Source organism: Canis lupus, chromosome 3 (assembly GCF_011100685.1).
Source record: "Canis lupus familiaris isolate Mischka breed German Shepherd chromosome 3, alternate assembly UU_Cfam_GSD_1.0, whole genome shotgun sequence".
NCBI classification, from domain to species: domain Eukaryota; kingdom Metazoa; phylum Chordata; class Mammalia; order Carnivora; family Canidae; genus Canis; species Canis lupus.
In genome coordinates this window covers 14,192,156-14,210,777 of record NC_049224.1, presented here as the reverse complement: position 1 = coordinate 14,210,777, position 18,622 = coordinate 14,192,156, and the positions used below count along the sequence as shown (strand labels likewise).

Genomic DNA, 18,622 nt, shown 5'->3' with positions numbered 1-18,622 from the left:
ATACAGATGTAAACAAAAGTGCCTCCCTGACTCCAGAGGAACAGCCGAAGGAACCTGATGGCCCCCTTCCCGGCTCAGTCAATGACCAAGAAAAGAAAGCAAGTACTTTTAGACGTTCATAGCAAAAGTAGAATATTTTGTTCAGCTTCTTTAAAGCTTAGCATTGTTCAGAGAATTCTAAGGAGTCCTAGAAGAGTTGTTTTTCTTTTCACTCTACCTACATTTCTTGTTTGCTCTGCTTTGACAAAGTGACTGATGACCACGTGAGCTGAAAAGAGAAAGGGTCTCAATTTGTGAATACATTCGTTGGACTGACTTAATCTGCAGGGCTAAGTAGGAACAAAAAATTGATAAATATTTTCTATAAAGATGCAAAAGAAACTAAGATAAATTCAAGATAGAGGCTTTATCTGTCAAATGGAAAAGAGAACAGCTAAAGAGGTTTCTTTTATTGGTACTTGTCATTAATGAAAAAGAACATTCAAAGCAGCAGTTTTTTTAGACCTCACCAGGGATGCAGCCTCTGGTGATAAAAAGAGAACTGGAAAGCTAGCACAGTATCCAGCACTGATTTTTGCTCTCTGTTGGCTGTAGCACACACTGGCTGTGCAACTTCCAGCAATTACTTAACCTGTTTCCTCTTCTATGAAATGGGCTAATTAGGCCAATCATACAAGGATGTGAGGCTTGAATGAACCACTAAGATAAAGGTTATGGCAAGTAAAAGGGACTCAGTCAATCCCTATCATCATCATCTAGATGATCTGAGTAAGTCTGCTACTTCTCTAATCCTCAGAGTCCTCACCTTTAAAAATAATCATCTTAAATTCTTTCTGCACTAAAGTAGCATTTCAATCAAGACAATGATTTCCACCTTATAGAAGATCATATAGGGGATCCCTGGGTGGCGCAGCGGTTTAGCACCTGCCTTTGGCCCAGGGCGCAATCCTGGAGACCCGGGATCGAGTCCCACGTCGGGCTCCCTGCACGGAGCCTGCTTCTCCCTCGGCCTGTGTCTCTGCCTCTCTCTGTCTCTGCGACTATCATAAATAAATAAAAAAAATTAAAAAAAAAAAAAAGATCATATATGTCAAAGTATTTTATAGGCCTTAATTAAGCCATAAAGGAACACAACATTTTAAAGTATTATTATAAAACAGGTAAAAACTGACATATGTAAAAAGTCGGTGTTCATAGCCACCGAGTTGTTTGTGAGAATTGTTATATAATTACATTCTAGCTTGAAGGAATAGGGATGAAACAGAGCTGCTTCCTATAGTCAATTAGTGAAGATATAAAACTTCACATACTCTCTTAGACACATCAATAACTGCACAGAAGAAAGAGAAAACAAGTTGGCCTCAGTGTTAACAGCTTTTACTCTCTCTAGACAGTACGATTACAAGAATTTTCTTTTTTCTGTATCTTTTCTGTGTTTTTCCAAATTTTCCTCCATTATCAGGTTTAACATTTGTTACTTTAAGAGTATGCAAGTTGTAGCTGTGCTTTTTTTTTAGAGGACTATTTACAGTCTTCAAAATGAGATTTAAAAATAATATAAAAGTAAAAGATAAATATATCCAACTGCTTCACTTGAGAAGGGGAGAAGGAGACAATAATCCAGTAATTTAATGTCCTTGGACACAATATTCAGTCTTTTATTCCACAAGAGGGAATAAAAGGGCTAGTAGGTGTCAAACATGTGAGGCCAGGGAGCAGCCAGTTGCTTGAAGGAATACCACAGACAGACTCAGACCAGGGTCACCATGGAGGGGTGAGAAGGGAAGAGCTGGCATTGAGTAGGCCAGCAGTCCAGGACCCAGTTCTTTTCTAGCTCGAGACTGGAGTCAAAACACAAACCAGGGTAGAAGGCCCAGTCATGCTCTCTAGGTAGTTAGGATGGTTTCCATAACATGGACCCCTGGGTGCTCAGTGGATCAGTGTATCCATCACTGGAGGAAGACCTCACTTCAGAGAATCAGACCCATTGCAGACCCCACTTAGCAATGGGGAGAGAGGGCCTAAAGCATTATCATGGCAGTCACTGGCTCCATTTTGAGCAGCCTCAAGCCTGTCCTGATTGCCCACCACCAAGCGGGCAGGATCAGAAAGCCTACCTATTGTCATGGGTTATTTATTAGCTCCTTATTAATAGACTTACTTTTTTTTAAAGTTTTGTTGGAGGAGAGAGCTTTCCAAGTAAGTCTCTTGGGTGTTAAATTAAGAAGTAAGAAGTTCCTTAGGCATTTGCAAAAGGAATGATTTCTGTATGTGGATCTTAACTACTCTACTAAACCAAGAAAAAATGTCCCAGGAAACTATTTTGTTCAAGTTTTAAACTGAGGAGGAGTACCACTCATTCTCCCCCTAACTGAATCCAGTTCAGTGATGGGATATTAAAAAGAGCATAAATCTGTGTCTGGCTTTTGATCTTAAAAATAAAGAACATTAGAGTTTAGAACAGTTTTAGCATATGCCAAACAGTGAGTGCATTTGGTGGTCTCTTTCCTCCTGGAAATGCTGGGAAATTATGAACTTTGATGCAAGGGGAACTTTCTAGTAGTACCATGTTACTGAATTAGTTAAGTGTTCATATGGCCAGCTATGTTAAATACTAGTAAGTTATGTACACAGCTGTGCTCTACTTTCATTTCTCATTGACTATAATAATCTGATATCCAGGCTTCTTAGAAAATAAAATTACCTGAGTAGACTAGCTTTCTAGTTTTGGACTTTGTTTTTGAAAAGTAATTGATTCCCCTCAGAAATTAGCATATTGAAGTAAATTCACTCTGTGAAAACTTCTTTAGTAACTCAGCCGATAATCATTGGATATTCCACTTAAAATTGTTCTAAGAACAATCCATGGCTTTGACTTGTCCAGAAAGATTTTCCTGACTGTGATACCAATCTATGAAATGAAACTATTATCTTTCTAGAGCTTGATTTTGGTTTTAGTTTCTAGAAATACAGATGGGGCATTGCAAGTTTGACTGGGATGATGGTCTACAGCATATATTTTGTTTAAAATTATTTATATAAAAATAAGATGGATAAGACTTACCTGTAAAGTAAGCTAATGATACATTTTAAACCCATGACCTTTGTTTTAGGTAAGATTATCTCCCGCCACAATGTCAACCAAGAATTCTACAGATCTAGTTGAATATGTTGACAAGTAAGTCTGTAAATTGCAACTGGTTTTAAGTATTTACTACATTTAATGATTCAGCTAGAGATTAAAGTGCCTGACTGAGATCTTTGAGTTCATCTAAACTGGTTCTCTGCTTTCAGAAGAGACTGCATTAAGCAACTTCAGAAGGTGAACCTCTCTGTGTTAGGCCTTTCTCATTGACAAAATAAGCCAATTTTACAGCCTCCTCTTTAAGTAATTTCCATAGGTTCCTATAGATTATGCATCATAGAACACAGGCAATGAATGACACATGAAAAGATCAGAGTTAACTTTCACTTTCAAAATACACCGAATACATCTATTAACACTTCATTATAAAAACTCAGAAAATTTTAAGCATATTAAATTAATCATCAGAAAATTTTGTTTATATTGTTTATATGCCACACCTGGAACTCATCCAGGGAAGGTCTACAGAAGAGGGACAACTCTAGAGGCTTAGAAATTTGTCATCGTATTGATACATGTACAATGTCCAAAATGTCCTCGAATACCAGTTTGTAAAGGTGGGATCACAGAGGCAATGCGTAGTCTACTGAGTTGTTTTCTGTTTGGTATATCAAAGGAGGATTTCGTCTGTGGCAATAATTAACGTTTTTAGGGCACCTACAATTTCATCTCAGGGCTTCCACTAATTGTCTGTATAGCCTCCTTAATGTCAGTCCCTTAATGTCTCTTGTCTTTGGGTCTTTCATTTGCCAAATGAAGAGGCTAGATTAGAAGCTCTCCCAGACTTCACTGTAGCTTTAAAATAATTCTGATCCTAAAATATACATTATGACTATAAAAGAAAAATTACAAGCAAATGAAATGAGTCAATGAGAAGAGAAAAATCCAAATACTGGATTTTCATTTTTTAAATATTACCTTTAACAATGAAGATAACAATTTTAAATTCACAAGTTTTGATCACAATCTGTTCACAAGAGCTTCCCTGATCCTTAGCCAATTGAAGTAACATGCCACAAAAACTTCAACCACAGAATTTTAGTCCCTCTTTTCATGCTGCCCATAACTTGTATTTGCTTATGTGATAATAAGGCCGTAATTTAGGGAAAATGAAACCAAACAAGGGAAAATGATTTCTTTTATGTTTGAAAATACAATATTTTGATAGGTGACATTTTTTCTGAGTGAAGGACAATGAATGTGGTAATACACAGAAATAATCATTTCACATGGATATGCTAGCTAACTTTGCCATCCAAGGAGGGAAGGGAGACTTGTTCCTGCCTGAATCTACACAGGACATAATGGAAAATAGAAATCATTCTTCAGATCTGTCAAATTCCAGGATGAACCCAAGTGGATTTCTTTAGCTCAGGCTGCTGACCTATATCCCAGAACACAACAGAACAAGTTCCTGGAAGACAGTGACGAACTTAAAAAGATATCCCCAGAAATTTTTGCCATTTCTTGGATTCCAGAAAAACTGAAATTAAGACAACAGAGATTCTATAATTCAAAACAAAAGTATAATGAGGATAATCTAGTCCCAACGTCCATTTCCACCTTGCTCTCCCCCGAAAGCCCTCTCTTGCAGTCTAAGCCATATGTCTAGAGCTTCTATGTACCAGCTGAGATGGTTAGTTTGTTTTGTTCTAGTTTGGTTTTGATCTTTCCCCTGTAATCTCCCAGAGCAGGCTGCAAGCTCCCAAAAGGCAGGGATTATAACCTTATGCTTTCTGATACCCCAGCTTATCACGGTGCATTGAATATTGATTCCTGTGGAACCATAGTTGATAGGCTTCATGGAGAGCCAGGGGGGAGCAATTGAATCTGTAAGAGTCTGCTTGGTGCAGTGGACTCCTGGGTGGCTGATTAACTGGAAAAGCAAAATGGCACTCAGGCATTTCAATCATCAGTGTAGATACTTCCAACTGACATGTTGAATCCAATACAATAAAAATAAAAAACAATTTTTAAAATGGCTGAGTCCTTCAAGGAACAGCAAGTCATTGAGCAGCAACAGATTTATTGATATACGAACAGGGTATTTACACAAGCAAAGGTCATGATCAACTCATTGAACTGCCTGAAATATATATTACATATTCTCAGAGGCTCTGCTTTGTAAATCTGTAAGGGAATATTGATAGGAAATCCTAAGAAACGAACACCAACCACAACCAAAAAGGTTAAAAATCTAGCAACAAAAGCGTAATACATACCCTGTGAAAAACGTTTGGTGAGAGACATGCATCAAAAAGATTGGCAGACCAAGTGCTTTCAGGGCTCTGCTCAGCCTCCGGCAGTTGGAGCGACACCCACACATTATTAGTACTTGTTAAATGTTAGGTCATATTAATAATCCATGGAGCAGGGGAAGGCGGAAAGCTTGCAATCAATTCTAGGACAATTATGGTGACACTCTAATAAAGGCAGTAAATAATTCTGATTGCCACATGTGTTCGTTGATTCACAAGGACGATGTGGCCAATGCTCATTTAAGCTTGATGGAACAGGAAAGTCCAAAGCCTTTTTTTTCTTCTTCTTCTCCTTTTTCTGCTGTTGGAAGGAGCACTGCACAGAGGCCAGGCACTTTGGGTCCACTCTTTTTAATTTTTTTTTAATTTTTCATGAGACACAGAGAGAGGGAGAGGCAGAGACACAGGCAGAGGGAGAAGCAGGCTCCACGCAGGGAGCCCGACGTGGGACTCGATCCCGGGTCTCCAGGATCACACCCTGGGCTGAAGGCAGGCGCCAAACCACTGAGCCACCCGGCTGCCCTCCACTCTTGAATCCACTTCTGATTAGCTATAGGACCTTGAGAAAAAGAGAATGTCTTTTCCTTGTGGGCAGTCTCTGTCTCTGCTATAAAAGGGTGGGTGGGGGCGTAGGCTTAGGTGCAGATGAGCAGCCCAAGTCTCAAGGGCTGTCTGTGTTCACAGATCCAGATTTCATTTCCAGGATGCAGATTAGAGAGCTGCCTCTGTTTGCCACTTCTCAACTCTGTTCATAATTTCTCATAAACATTCTTTTATGTAATAAAGTGGCTAAAGTTTAAGAAAGTGTATTATTGCCCCCATGGGATTTAATTTTGAATAGAAAACAAACTCTGCTGATAAATCTCTTGATTTTTCTTCAATTGACCCTGCTAAAAAAATTTTTTTAAACCTCTGAATCATATAACTTCTAAGGTTTCTTCCATCCCTAAAATTCTTTGGTCTTCTAAAACTGGTTACTGCCTTTTATTCACTTAACAAACACTTATCGAGCATTCACTATGTGCTGAGCAGTGTGCTGGGCACTTAGGGAATCATCAGGGAACAAACACAAAGACCCCTGCCCTCATGGAACTTCCATTCTAGAGCAGGAGGAAGAGACATGCAGGGTTCAAGAGCCTGCCAGGGCAGGGGCAGCCTCCTTGAGAAGTCAGATGTGAGCAAACCCCAGGAGATGAGGGGGTTGGCCATGTGGACCTGTGTGGGAAAAGCAAAGTCTCCAAGGCCAGGATGCTCCTGAGGTGGCTGAAAAGGCAAGGGGACAAAGATGGCTGGAAGGAAAAATGAAAAAGTATACACATCAAGTAGCATGCCCTTGGGCCAAGGAAATGAGATGGGTTGGTACTGAGGAGTTGTGCAGGCTATTCCAGTACACATCTCAGGAATTTCTCAGGAGAACACTCTCTGGGAAGATAAGGGGTCTGGCTAACAGCCAGAGGATGCTATTGAGAAATTTGGATCCATAAAACTATCAGTAAGTGAAATGGGCAAAATAATACATGATTGATGATGATTTCTCCTTGTGAGTCGAATATACCATCAGGGGCTGGGATGTATTTTTTTTTTCAAGGTTTTCTCTTACTATCCCAGCAGATGTTTTACTGTCTCGTGATGCATTGCTTTTCTTTCTGCATGATGAAGACAGATATTTCACCTCACAGTACATGAGAAAGGAAGACAAAACCCTGGTGGCTGAGCTTTCTATGGGCTGGGTCATGTTGGGTTGGAAATCTTTTGGGTTTTCTTTGGTAATATCGTATCCATCCATGAGGGCAACTAGCTCCCAGGTAAGAAAGCTCCAAATAGTCTGCGCTGCTGCTGAAAGAACAAGCCCTCTGGGTTTGCTAATAAATTTTTTTCTGACCTGGCAAAGCCTCTTGCACCCTGCACAGCATCCTGGTCCCACTAACCATCTTCACTGTTAAAGCTTCCAGCTCTTAGCCCATGGTAATCTTCTCATTTCATCCTCTCAGTGACCCTAACAGGGGCATCATTATCTTGAAGATGAAGACCCTGGGGTTCAAAGGAGTCAAATTATTTGTCCAAGGGCAAACAATGCTATGACAGAACCTAGATTCTTTTTTTTTATATAAATTTATTTTTTATTGGTGTTCAATTTGCCAACATATAGCATAACACGCAGTGCTCATCCCGTCAAGTGCCCCCCTCAGTGCCCATCACCCAGTCACCCCCCACCCCCTGCCCACCTCCCCTTCCACCACCCCTAGTTCGTTTCCCAGAGTTAGGAGTCTCTCATGTTCTGTCTCCCTCTCTGATACTTCCCACTCATTTTTTCTCCTTTCCCCTTTATTCCCTTTCACTTTTTTTTTTATATTCCCCAAATGAATGAGACCATAAAATGTTTGTCCTTCTCCGATTGACTTACTTCACTCAGCATAATACCCTCCAGTTCCATCCACGTCGAAGCAAATGGTGGGTATTTGTCGTTTCTAATGGCTGAGGAATATTCCATTGTATACATAAACCACATCTTCTTTATCCATTCATCTTTCGATGGACACCGAGGCTCCTTCCACAGTTTGGCTATTGTGGACATTGCTGCTAGAAACATCGGAGTGCAGGTGTCCCAGCATTTCACTGCATCTGTATCTTTGGGGTAAATCCCCAACAGTGCAATTGCTGGGTCGTAGGGCAGATCTATTTTTAACTCTTTGAGGAACCTCCACACAGTTTTCCAGAGTGGCTGCACTAGTTCACATTCCCACCAACAGTGCAGGAGGCAGAACCAAGATCCTAACCCAGAAATCTATGTCTAGTTACTCTAGAGCCTATTGTCTTCACCACTCCTCTATCCACATCCCCTGCCAGCTATCTTCTCAGTGTGTGTGTGTGTGTGTGTGTGTGTGTGTGTGTGTGTACCCGTGCATGCACACACAGGTGTCACCTGCAGGCCATCTCTGGTGCATGGAAGATGTAATGCAATCCTAGATTTCTGATCTTCCTCTCCGCAGGCCCCTGTGTGAGGTGTGGCCAGCCCGGACTCACAGCATCTCAGCTGTGCCAGGAAGCACTTCCATCAGCCTCAGGGCAGCCTCTTATTCCTCTCTAGCACCTTCTAGATTCCATCTCTAGTCCCCCAGCCTATGATGGGCAAGACCCTGGCTGTGGGTGGACACAGCTACAAGACCTAGGCATGACCCACAGCACCCCACACTGGTCAGGCCAGGGGCTGCCCAGATGAAGCTGAGCGCCTCCTACCCAAGGAGGCTGTTTGCATTCTTGCTACACCTAAGAAATTCTGCTCAAGTGAGAGAGCTGTGCTGAGATGAGGATGAGGCCAGACTCAGGTCCTTAGAGCAGAGAAGGAGCTCATTCAGCCTCTGGGCCTCAGAGGGGACCCTGAGAATTCCACAGAGAGATGTAACTGGTAATTACATAACATATCCTGAGAAAACACAATTTAACAAGAAGAGCTACTCGTTAGTCTAAGCAAAGTTGCTCTGATGTAGGAAAAAGAGCAAAATACACAGGTTAAAATGTTCCCCAGCTGAGTTATTGCCAGTTTCCAAGCCTCCTTCTCCTTCTGAATTGAGGAAAAATCTCACCCATGTACTTGTGGGGGATGAAATGAAATAATTTTTATGAAAGTGACATGTTGACTAAAAGCATCATATGGAAATAAGATTGTGTAATAATAAATTCCTTACAAGAGATATTTATTGCCTCCCAATTGGAGGTTAGAAGTCTGAAATCAAGGTGTCAGCAGGGTTGGTTTCTTCGGAGAGCTCTGAGGAAGAATCTATCCCATTCTTCTCAGCTTCTGGTGACAGCTGGCAATCTCTGGTGTCCCCTGGCTTCTAGATGCATCACTTCAGTCTCTACCACCATTTTTACACGGTATCCTCCTTGTGTCTCCATCTGTACATGGTCATCTTCTTATAAGGGCATCAGTCATACTGGATTATGGACCCACCCTACCCTTTCATCCTAAGTAAATACCTCTGCAATGACCTTATTTCCAAATAAGGTTACATTCTGAGGCACTAGGAGTTAGGACTTCAATATATCTTTTTGTGGGGATACAATTCAGCCTATTAGTCCATCTATTAATTACTAATAATCATAATAAGAACATACATATATGACACCAACAGTACCAAGCACTTCAAGTACATTAAGTAAATTGATGTCTTTCAAGCAGTTGGGTCAGGCAAGAGTCATGACCTCCAGAGGACTCAAAGGGCTCTCTTCTGAACAACTTAAGGAAGGTTAAAGATAGTAAGTGGTGGAGACAGCATTTGAACCCTGGTCTTCAAACTCCAAATGCAGTGTTCTTCACCCTGGAGACTCACATATATAACACGTACACCCCCAATATTAGCAAAGCAATAATGGAAAAGTGTCGCCAAAGCACAAGTGATAAGAACTCCAAATATCCTCAAAACAATTTGTTGCTGAGGTTTACACACGCTTTGCCTGTAAGTGTAACCCACACAGAGGCTCTGGAACATCTGAATGCCTCTCGCTAGAAAGCCAGTCACAACAAGTGTGGCATTAATTCTGTAGTTTTATTGAAATTTTTACTAACATGAGGTGTTTGCCTCATAAAGTATAGAACTTTTTGCTAGAAACTATCCACAATCAGTCTTCTTCTCCAGTCTTTTCTCAGCTGTGTCCCTATTTAGGGTCCTGTCCTTTCCAGGCTCCTCCATGCAGACCTCCCACTGGCACAACCCCACTGGCTTTGGTCTGCCTCTTCCCAGACTATCCCCATCACTCTGGATTGCCTCCCCTATGGCCCTAAAACACTCAGCATCGTGTAAAAGTCAGCAGTGGAGGCTTCTCTAGCTGCCAAAATCCATCTGCCAGGGTGGTTTTCAGACATGAGCAACAGAGAAACTACAGAAAATGTATCTTCAATATCGTTGTTCCTCATTGGCTTACAGGTTATTTTTGTGAGGCACCAAAATGTTCTGTAAAATTTCCACTTTATGTGTCTGTGTGTGTGTTCTGCAGGACTCTGCACCAAGAAGGGAGCTGGTGATAATAGATCTCACAAAAATGAAAATTTTCTCCAGTTATGCTCTTCATTGTTCTGGAGAAGGGCTTCCATTTTCAAATCCTTGCGTCTTGAGTATTACAGGTTGCCAAAATGGTTATCAGAACCTCCCGAGTAAATTTAGTGCTCTATTCACAAGAACAGAACACGCAGAGAAGTGAGAGGCTCTCTGTACCGATGCATCTGCCAGCAACAGCACAGCTGGTGCAAGTCACACCGAATCGCAGAGAAATAGAACTCAGAGTTTGTGGAAAATCTGTTCACATTCAGTTGTCAGCTACATAATCAATGATTTATGTAAAGCCCAAATAGCGCTCTGAAAAGGCCCCTGGGAATTCTTTCTCCTGTGGACTAGTCTGGAATATCCAGTCATTGCTTTCCTGTCACAGTTAAATTTAGATAGAAGGCCCACTGATACAATAGACTAATAAAACAGTGGATTTGGCTTTGTTTCTAACTTACTGAAAGAATCCGAGTGGCCACATCTTGTTATTCAGTTTTTAGGCATTTGGATGATCTGATGCGTTGAACAATGATATCAGGAATCTCTCTTGGAAGATTGAGAATGTTCCTATGTGTGTGTTGCTAGTTGTTGATTTTAGAAATGTCAACTGCAAAACAACATTCTCTTTTGTTACGGTAATGGAAGTGGAAAAAATACACAAGTGCTACATTTATCTTGCAGGAATCATGTAAAAAGAACTAAACGGAGCATTATTTGGGGCTTCATTAAGCATCATTAATAAATAATAATAAAACTCCCAATTTATAGTAAACCTTAAGCATGAAAAGAAATCTCCAGAAGGAATGCTCTCCACTTAAGTATAAAATAACTTCTAAACTTTGAAAGCTAAAAGAAACCATAGAGTCCATCATTTATAGGTCACTTAATGTCCCCATGGTTGCAGGAAAATACATGTGCATAGTATCAGATGCTGCCCTCCCCAGAGGATCCTTCAATGTGCCAAATCGCAACATCATCAAGGCCAATCATGACAGGCAGGACTACAGATGGGCATCTGAGCAGGGGTGGCAGTCCTGTTCCCCTGGTCCCTCTGCTGGCTTAGATCTGCTTATTCCTCGTGCTCTTTCTGGATACAATCTTGACACCAGCCAGTATCACCTCCAGAGAGTGTGTGAACGCGGGCTCCTCATAATCCTGCAGCTCTAGGGCGCTGGTTTCACCACCCCCACTATGTGCCTATCACATGAACCATAAAGAACTTGACAACCATACAGCCAAGTACACCTGTTAGCCCCTTTTAAGATGAATTCATTGAAACACTTGACCCGGGTCACTGATGCACATGACCGGTCTTAAATAAATCAATGATGCTCAATATTCAAGAGACATTTAGAAACACCGAAGTGCTTATTTAAAATACGTATTCTTGCTGTGTCCCTCTCTACCATCAAAGTTATGATCTAACAAATCTATGGTAGAGCCAAGGGATCTGCATGGTAACAACTTCCCTCCCTTCTCCACCCCCATGATACTAATTCAAGTTTCTTTCTGAGAAACACAGAATTACACTAAGCTCCTTCAGGGACAGACCATTATATATTATGCATGGACTAGAGTAGACATTTAGTAAATACTTACTGATATATTTTTATTCCAACTGTCATTTTTATTGGTAGATTATTAGATATGGATACAGTGCTTTCAGCGACACATAACACAAAGTCCAACCAAAATGGTTGATTAGCTCACATCTTTAAAAATCTAGGGTTTGGTTCATTTAGAGGCTTAACATCATCAAGCAGGTGTTTTCTATCCTTCCTCCCTGCCATCCGATTCTCCCTCATGATCACAAGATGGCTTCAGCAGTCCCAGACATCACACAGACATGACAGCTTCCAGCAAACAAGGGGGAAGTTTCTTCTTATGTATCTCTTCTTGAAAGCGAAGAAACCTTAGCCAGAAACCCCACAAGAGGTTTTTCCCTTTCACCTGACTGGGCAGGGTTGCTTCATATGCCCCTATTTAAACCAGTGGAATCTCAACCTCGAAGAATGAGACCACCATGATTAACTTGCCCCCTGCACCAAGGACATGGGCAATGGGAGGATGAACCAAAGCAGGCAGAAGCAGTGGGGTTGGGAGGGTGGCTATTAGGAGTTAACCACGAATGTCTGCCACGCTGAGAACACTTAAGAGCACACAAATACTAAATTTTGACAGGAACGCAGCATAACTTACAAGTATCTGTAAAGGATTGAAGACTAGGGACCAAACACTCTTTCACTGGTACATTCAGGCTGAAGATTGTGCAGAGGTCAGAAAGAAGCCCCCACTCGAGGAAGATAAATCTGCAGCCTGCCACTAGGCTATGTGTCACCATCAGCAAGGCCTGATATCCTCTTCCCTTCTGCCTGTGACTCATACTTCCATCCAGGGGAGCACCGTCAGCATGTTGGGGCTTTAGAGGAATGGATTTTATATATATACGAGGTTCCATTTGCTAATTTTCCAGAACATTTTTGAGCCAAATGAGTGGAAGAGGGAATTTAATGAAAGCCTTAGCAAAGCTTTGTTTCCCAGAGGTGCAGGTGAAAGGAAAGAGGAGCCTCACCCAGGCTGAGGCTACTTGGTACTGCTCAAGAGAAGAAACTAAAACCCTTGAGGCTCTCACAACCTGTGGCTTTATGGCACCATTTCCACCCCCCCCCCCTCAATTTCCAACAATTGAAAAGTCCAGCTAGAAAAACCAGTCAGTCAATAAATACTTACTGACTACCTACTACATGTCAGGCACTCCTCTCAGTGTTGGAGACACCGTGGAAAACAAGTTAGATAAAGCCCCTGCCCACAGGACGCTTTCATTCTAGCGATGGAAGGCAGAAAATAGACACAAGTAAGTAAGATAATTTTAGATAATGACAAATGCTGGGGAGAAGATGACACGGGGTGTTATGCCAGACAGTGCTGAGGGGAAAACTTACCTGAGGAGGGGATACTGGATTTGAGACAGACACCATGAGAAAGAGGCGGCAATGAAGTGACTGCAGGGAAGAGCATTCCAAGTGGAACAGCGAGTGCGTGGGCTCTGAGTCAGGAACTAGTTCGGTGAGGACAGACGGAAGATTCATGTGGTTGAATAAGAGAGAATGGATGGATGAGTGGGAAAAGCTGAGGTTGGAAATGAGAGCAAGGATTTTATTCTCAGAGGATGGATAAGCCATTGGAGGGTCTTAGACTTTTAGAAGACCACTCTAGCTGCTGGTGGAGGGTGCACTTTTTGCTCAGACACAGAAGTAGAGGAGTTAATAGCGGCCAGGACCAAGAAAGGAAGAAGGAACTCAGGAGGGAGTGGATATGGACCCCAAGGACACCTCCATGTCTCCATGTGTCATTTCTGCTTCCAGGCCATTAGCTCACAGGAGTAGCACTAATCAATGCTTCCCCTGCTTCTGCTTATTATCTCTCGGAATTAGAGGAACATAGAAGGCTTAAGCTTAATATTAAAAAAAAAAAAAGCTTAATATTTAATTCTGGAGCCTCATAGATGAATTTCAAATTTTGACCCTGAAATCTGAATTCTGTGACCATTCCTTCTGTCTGGTAAATTTCCTCATTCTGGCCTCCCAAACCATGAGTTCCTTCCTCAGCCATTTCATCTGTCATATGTATCCCATCTTTTTTTCTTTATTTCAACCATTATAGTTTTTATACCTAATATTTTTTTTAAGATTTTATTTATTTATTCATGAGAGACACAGAGAGAGAGAGGGGGGCAGAGACACAGGCAGAGGGAGAAGCAGGCTCCATGCAGGGAGCCTGAAGCGGGACTTGATCCCGGGTCTCCAGGATCACACACTGGGCTACAGGCGGCGCTAAAGCGCTGCCCCACCAGGGCTGCCCTACACCTAATATTTTTTACTTGTTTACTTTAGCATGTTTTCCACTTTTTAAAAATTTCATTCTACTAATATCTTCCCTCCTTTTAATGTTTATTAGCCTTTTAAAAAATGTCTTGTTGCATATAACCTGGTATTTCTCTTATGCAGGAATCTAAAATCTAGCAGATTATTTGTGGGCTAGTTGGTTTTGGAAAACACTGTGCTTCTCAAAGGTCTTGCTGTTTTGGCCAGTGAGTCGATTTCCTGGGGGTTGTGAGCTCCAGTAAACTCAGGGGGCAGGGTTTGGATGAGCACCGGGCACAGGAAAACCAGGATCTGATGGACCACTCCTCATCCTACAAAATCACTTGTCCTCTCAGGTCTTCACCTTTGCTCCTCAGGAAGAAGTAACTTTAGGAGACCAGTTGCTTTCCCTCTTCTGGCGCCTGTGAGTAGGACAGTGTAAAAACAAATGCCCAAGGTCAATTGTTCCTCATGTTTTTTGTTACTGTTGTTTCAGCTTCTTGCCAATGCAGGTCATCTGCCTTGTCTGATCTGACTCTTGAGGACACTTAAAACTAGAATCTGAAATTTCACACAAATAGAGCATTTGTCCCAAGGCTCATGAAGGGGAAGAAGCAAAAGCAGAGCTACACCAGTCCTTCTTCCCCACTGTATCTCCCACAGGCTTGCTGAGCTATCTCTTGCCCCAGACCCAATAGCCATCTGACTGAGGTTGGGTTGCCCAGGAAACAGAGATTGGTGAACAGAAGGTTCAAATGGAGTGCTCCAGCATCACTACAGGGAAGGGAAGGGGAAAGAATTGGGAAGAAAGTATCATCATACAATTCCACAGGGAGCTCTGAAGCTAGGATGGTCCTTCCAAGTTGTTCTGAGAGAGCACGTGTGCCAGTCCTTCATACATTGACCAATCACTAATTTCAAGCTGCCCCAAGAAGTGGGCATCGCCCTGAGCAAGGTGACTCTCTTCACGGAGACAGCACTCCCAACACTTGGGGGAAATGTCTCTCCTCCTTGAAAAGGGAATTGGGGGGCACACCATGGCACCTACTCCACCATCACCCTACACATTCACCGGTTTAAAATGGCCCCAGCTGCCAAGGGTTTTTGGGGGGGTTTTTTGTTTTTTCTTTTTACAGTTTTCTAATTTTCCTTTCTAGATTCTCCAAGGTTTTAGGAGGAATTGAGGACTGGAAGCCAGCAGTCATACTAGGTCAGCATTTTGGTCAAGACTCAGGAAATTTTACTCCTGAGGTACTGTGTAACTCATTTCCTTTCTTCAGAGACAAGGTCACAAAAACAAAGTAAATTCAATAAAGAAAAAGACAAAACAAAAGTTGCTTGTCCTTCAAGAAGCTTATCTGTGAAGGGAAAGAATAATACATTAATACGAATAGGGGATGTCAGCATCTTGCATGTTTCTTTACCAAAATGCTAAAGAGATCTAGTGTCTCCAATTTCTTTTTCTAATTTACTGGGTTTACTTTTTCACTAAACTGATTCTTTTGTAAATCTCTGCCTTTGATCTATTATTTTTTCCAGCTTAGAAGGCAACACTGTCCTCAATGTGGAATTTTCAGGTATTGAATTTATGTAGATCCAGCTTGGCTTGTTAGAATAGTGGGTAAAATATAGGAAACATGAACAATGCATAATGTAAGACCAAGGCAGAAGTCAGATCTTTTTCTTAGATGAGACACGAACCAAGATTCTAACCAGGCAGGTGCTTAGAGTCCTTCTAAACTTCCAAACTTCTCCCAGGTGAGACAATAATGGTGTAGAAGTGAAGATGCAAGTTCTGGGTCTGGCTCCTCCAACTCATTCTTGTAACACTGCTGGTGTTGTTTCCTTTTCCTGACCAGGGGTCATTCTTTTCTTCCTGTGATTCCAAACACCAACAGAAGTCATCTAGAAGACAGACTGAACAACCAGGAGCGTACCATCGCCTTTCTCCTTGAACAAGCCTTCCGCATCAAGGAGGATATCTCTGCTTGTCTTCAGGGAACACATGGCTTTCGAAAAGAGGAGTCGCTCGCCAGGAAGCTACTGGAAAACCACATTCAGACCATCACCAGCATTGTCAAAAAACTCAGCCAAAATATTGAGGTAGTTCTTTATTTTCTATATGTTGGCATCATTGCTTGTCAACGATTGTCAACCACCAATACCATCTTTCACCTAGAGAAGTGAATCACTATGGCTTAAGTTTAAATGATTACAATGTGTTGCCCCAGAGGAAAACAGTTCAACTTTTCAACTGCTCATTTATGCCAAAAAGTAGAAGGAAATTCTATTCAAAAAGCATTTAATATCTATTCTGTGACAGCAGAGAGAACTGTTTAACAATATGTCAGACATTGTGCTTAGGTGCTTATTTTAATCTAAATCTCAAGATTCATGTAATCATTTCAAATAGAGGTTTTCATAATGATGGTTCATAGACCCGTCACAGTCTGACCCCAGTAATCTGTCTCCCCATCTCCCACCCCTGGTCTTTCTTTCACTGCAGCCACACTGGCTCCCAGCTCTTTCTGGAACATACCAAACATGTTCTGGCTTCAGGGCCTTGCCACTTACTACTCACTCTGGCTGAATCATCTTCCGCTAGACATTCCTATGAAATGTTCTTCATTTCCTTCAAGTCTCTGCTCAGCTATCATCCTATCAGAGAGGATTTCCTTGACATTTCTATAAAATAGCACCTTTCCCCACCAGCAGTCATAATCTCCCTTAAACCTTACTTTTTAGGTATCCATAGCACCTATCCATCTGATAAGCAAACTACCATAGTCTGCATTTATTAATTGCTTGTTTTCTCCTTCTAATATATAAACTCTGTGAAGGCAAGGATTTTGTTTTCTTCATCACTAAATCCCACACCAGATGGCAACAGAACTTGGTAGGTGGTTAGCACTCTACATATTTCCTGAATGAATGATATTCAAGGTGTTAAAGGAAAAATAGTTTCTGATCAAAGGAGAAATTATCTGGGTTAAACCAAGATAAATAGGTTTTTTACTACAGGTCTTTCAGTATTCTTAAAGTGCCAATGGGCCTGATGAATCTGGGTTAGCAACTTTCAGGCAAGGATCCCAGAGATTGATTACTTTTGAGGAAACTGACTAAAAGTTTGCAGAAGGATCATGAGATTTGATAACAATGTCTTCCCACAATAAATATCTTCTTTTACTATCAGAGAATATAGTGGATTTGACAAACAAACAAAATTCATGCAATTAACCCAAACAATGCCTTCCTTAGGACTTTGTTTATAAGGCTAAGGACATCTATAATTTATTTTCCATCTGTAGGGTCTGGCAAACACCATAATGCATTAGAGGGAGTATAGATTAAAAATTAAAATAAGATTTTAAAAAATCTTAGTGAACTTTTAAGAGATATTTTGTTGGTATTTAGCACATACTGAACTGACCCCAGTGCTTAAAAAGTCAGTGAACTTCTCAAAGTGGTCAAAGGTGTTTCTAGGCATACTAGTGTTAAGAAAGTGATAAGAGGTTAGTGGCTCAGTGCCTTTAAGATAATGACAAAATCAAGTACAGCGCTAGTGCTAAATTAAGAAACCAATTTCAAAGTCAAAACTTGTTGGTAACTGAAAAGAAAATAGCATTCTCAGAAATATCAAAAATGCTTCTAGGCTTCTAGAATGTTCTATATTTTGATCCAGGTGGTTGTTACATGGTTGGTTACATTTGTCAAAATCCATCCACATATACACTTTGATTCTTTTAACACATATGAATTATACCTCAATAAAATACTCTTAACATTAAGGGGGAAACTTTTCCAGATCTCCAAGTCTTGCTAAGAGCTTCTTTTCCTAGAATAATTGATTGTCTTAGATAATAAGCTCTGAAAAAAGACAAAACATTTTCCAAAAACTCTAAAATCTCAAAATACTTGCCATCCTGTTAAGGGGTTGGTGTACACTGCGAAAATGAGGAGAACTGGTCTGTGTAGAAAACTGAATTAGGAAATATCTGAAGAGGGGATCCCTGGGTGGCGCAGCGGTTTGGCGCCTGCCTTTGGCCCAGGGCACGATCCTGGAGACCCGGGATCGAATCCCACGTTGGGCTCCCTGCATGGAGCCTGCTTCTCCCTCTGCCTGTGTCTCTGCCTCTCTCTCTCTGACTATCATAAATAAAAAAATAAAAAAAGGAAATATCTGAAGATAACGTATTTAAAATATAAAGAAGAAACTATTAGGCTACTTCCAATAAATAAGACTATAAAATGCCAAGTGCTTTACAGAGAAATAGATGCTGTTCAAGTATTTTTTAAAAACCTGAACTCCTTAGC

At 41.2% G+C, this 18,622-nt stretch overlaps 1 protein-coding gene across 1 annotated transcript in view; it reads left to right on the top strand.

Annotated features, from left to right (window-relative positions):
* The window catches only part of FAM81B (family with sequence similarity 81 member B), a 54,857-nt gene that overhangs the window by 635 nt on the left and 35,600 nt on the right, over window positions 1-18,622 (top strand). The window contains exons 2-4 of the mRNA XM_038532319.1: window positions 1-98; window positions 3,114-3,178; window positions 16,168-16,411. Coding sequence (XP_038388247.1) covers window positions 1-98; window positions 3,114-3,178; window positions 16,168-16,411 — 407 coding nt within the window. The remainder of the gene's footprint in view (window positions 99-3,113; window positions 3,179-16,167; window positions 16,412-18,622) is intronic.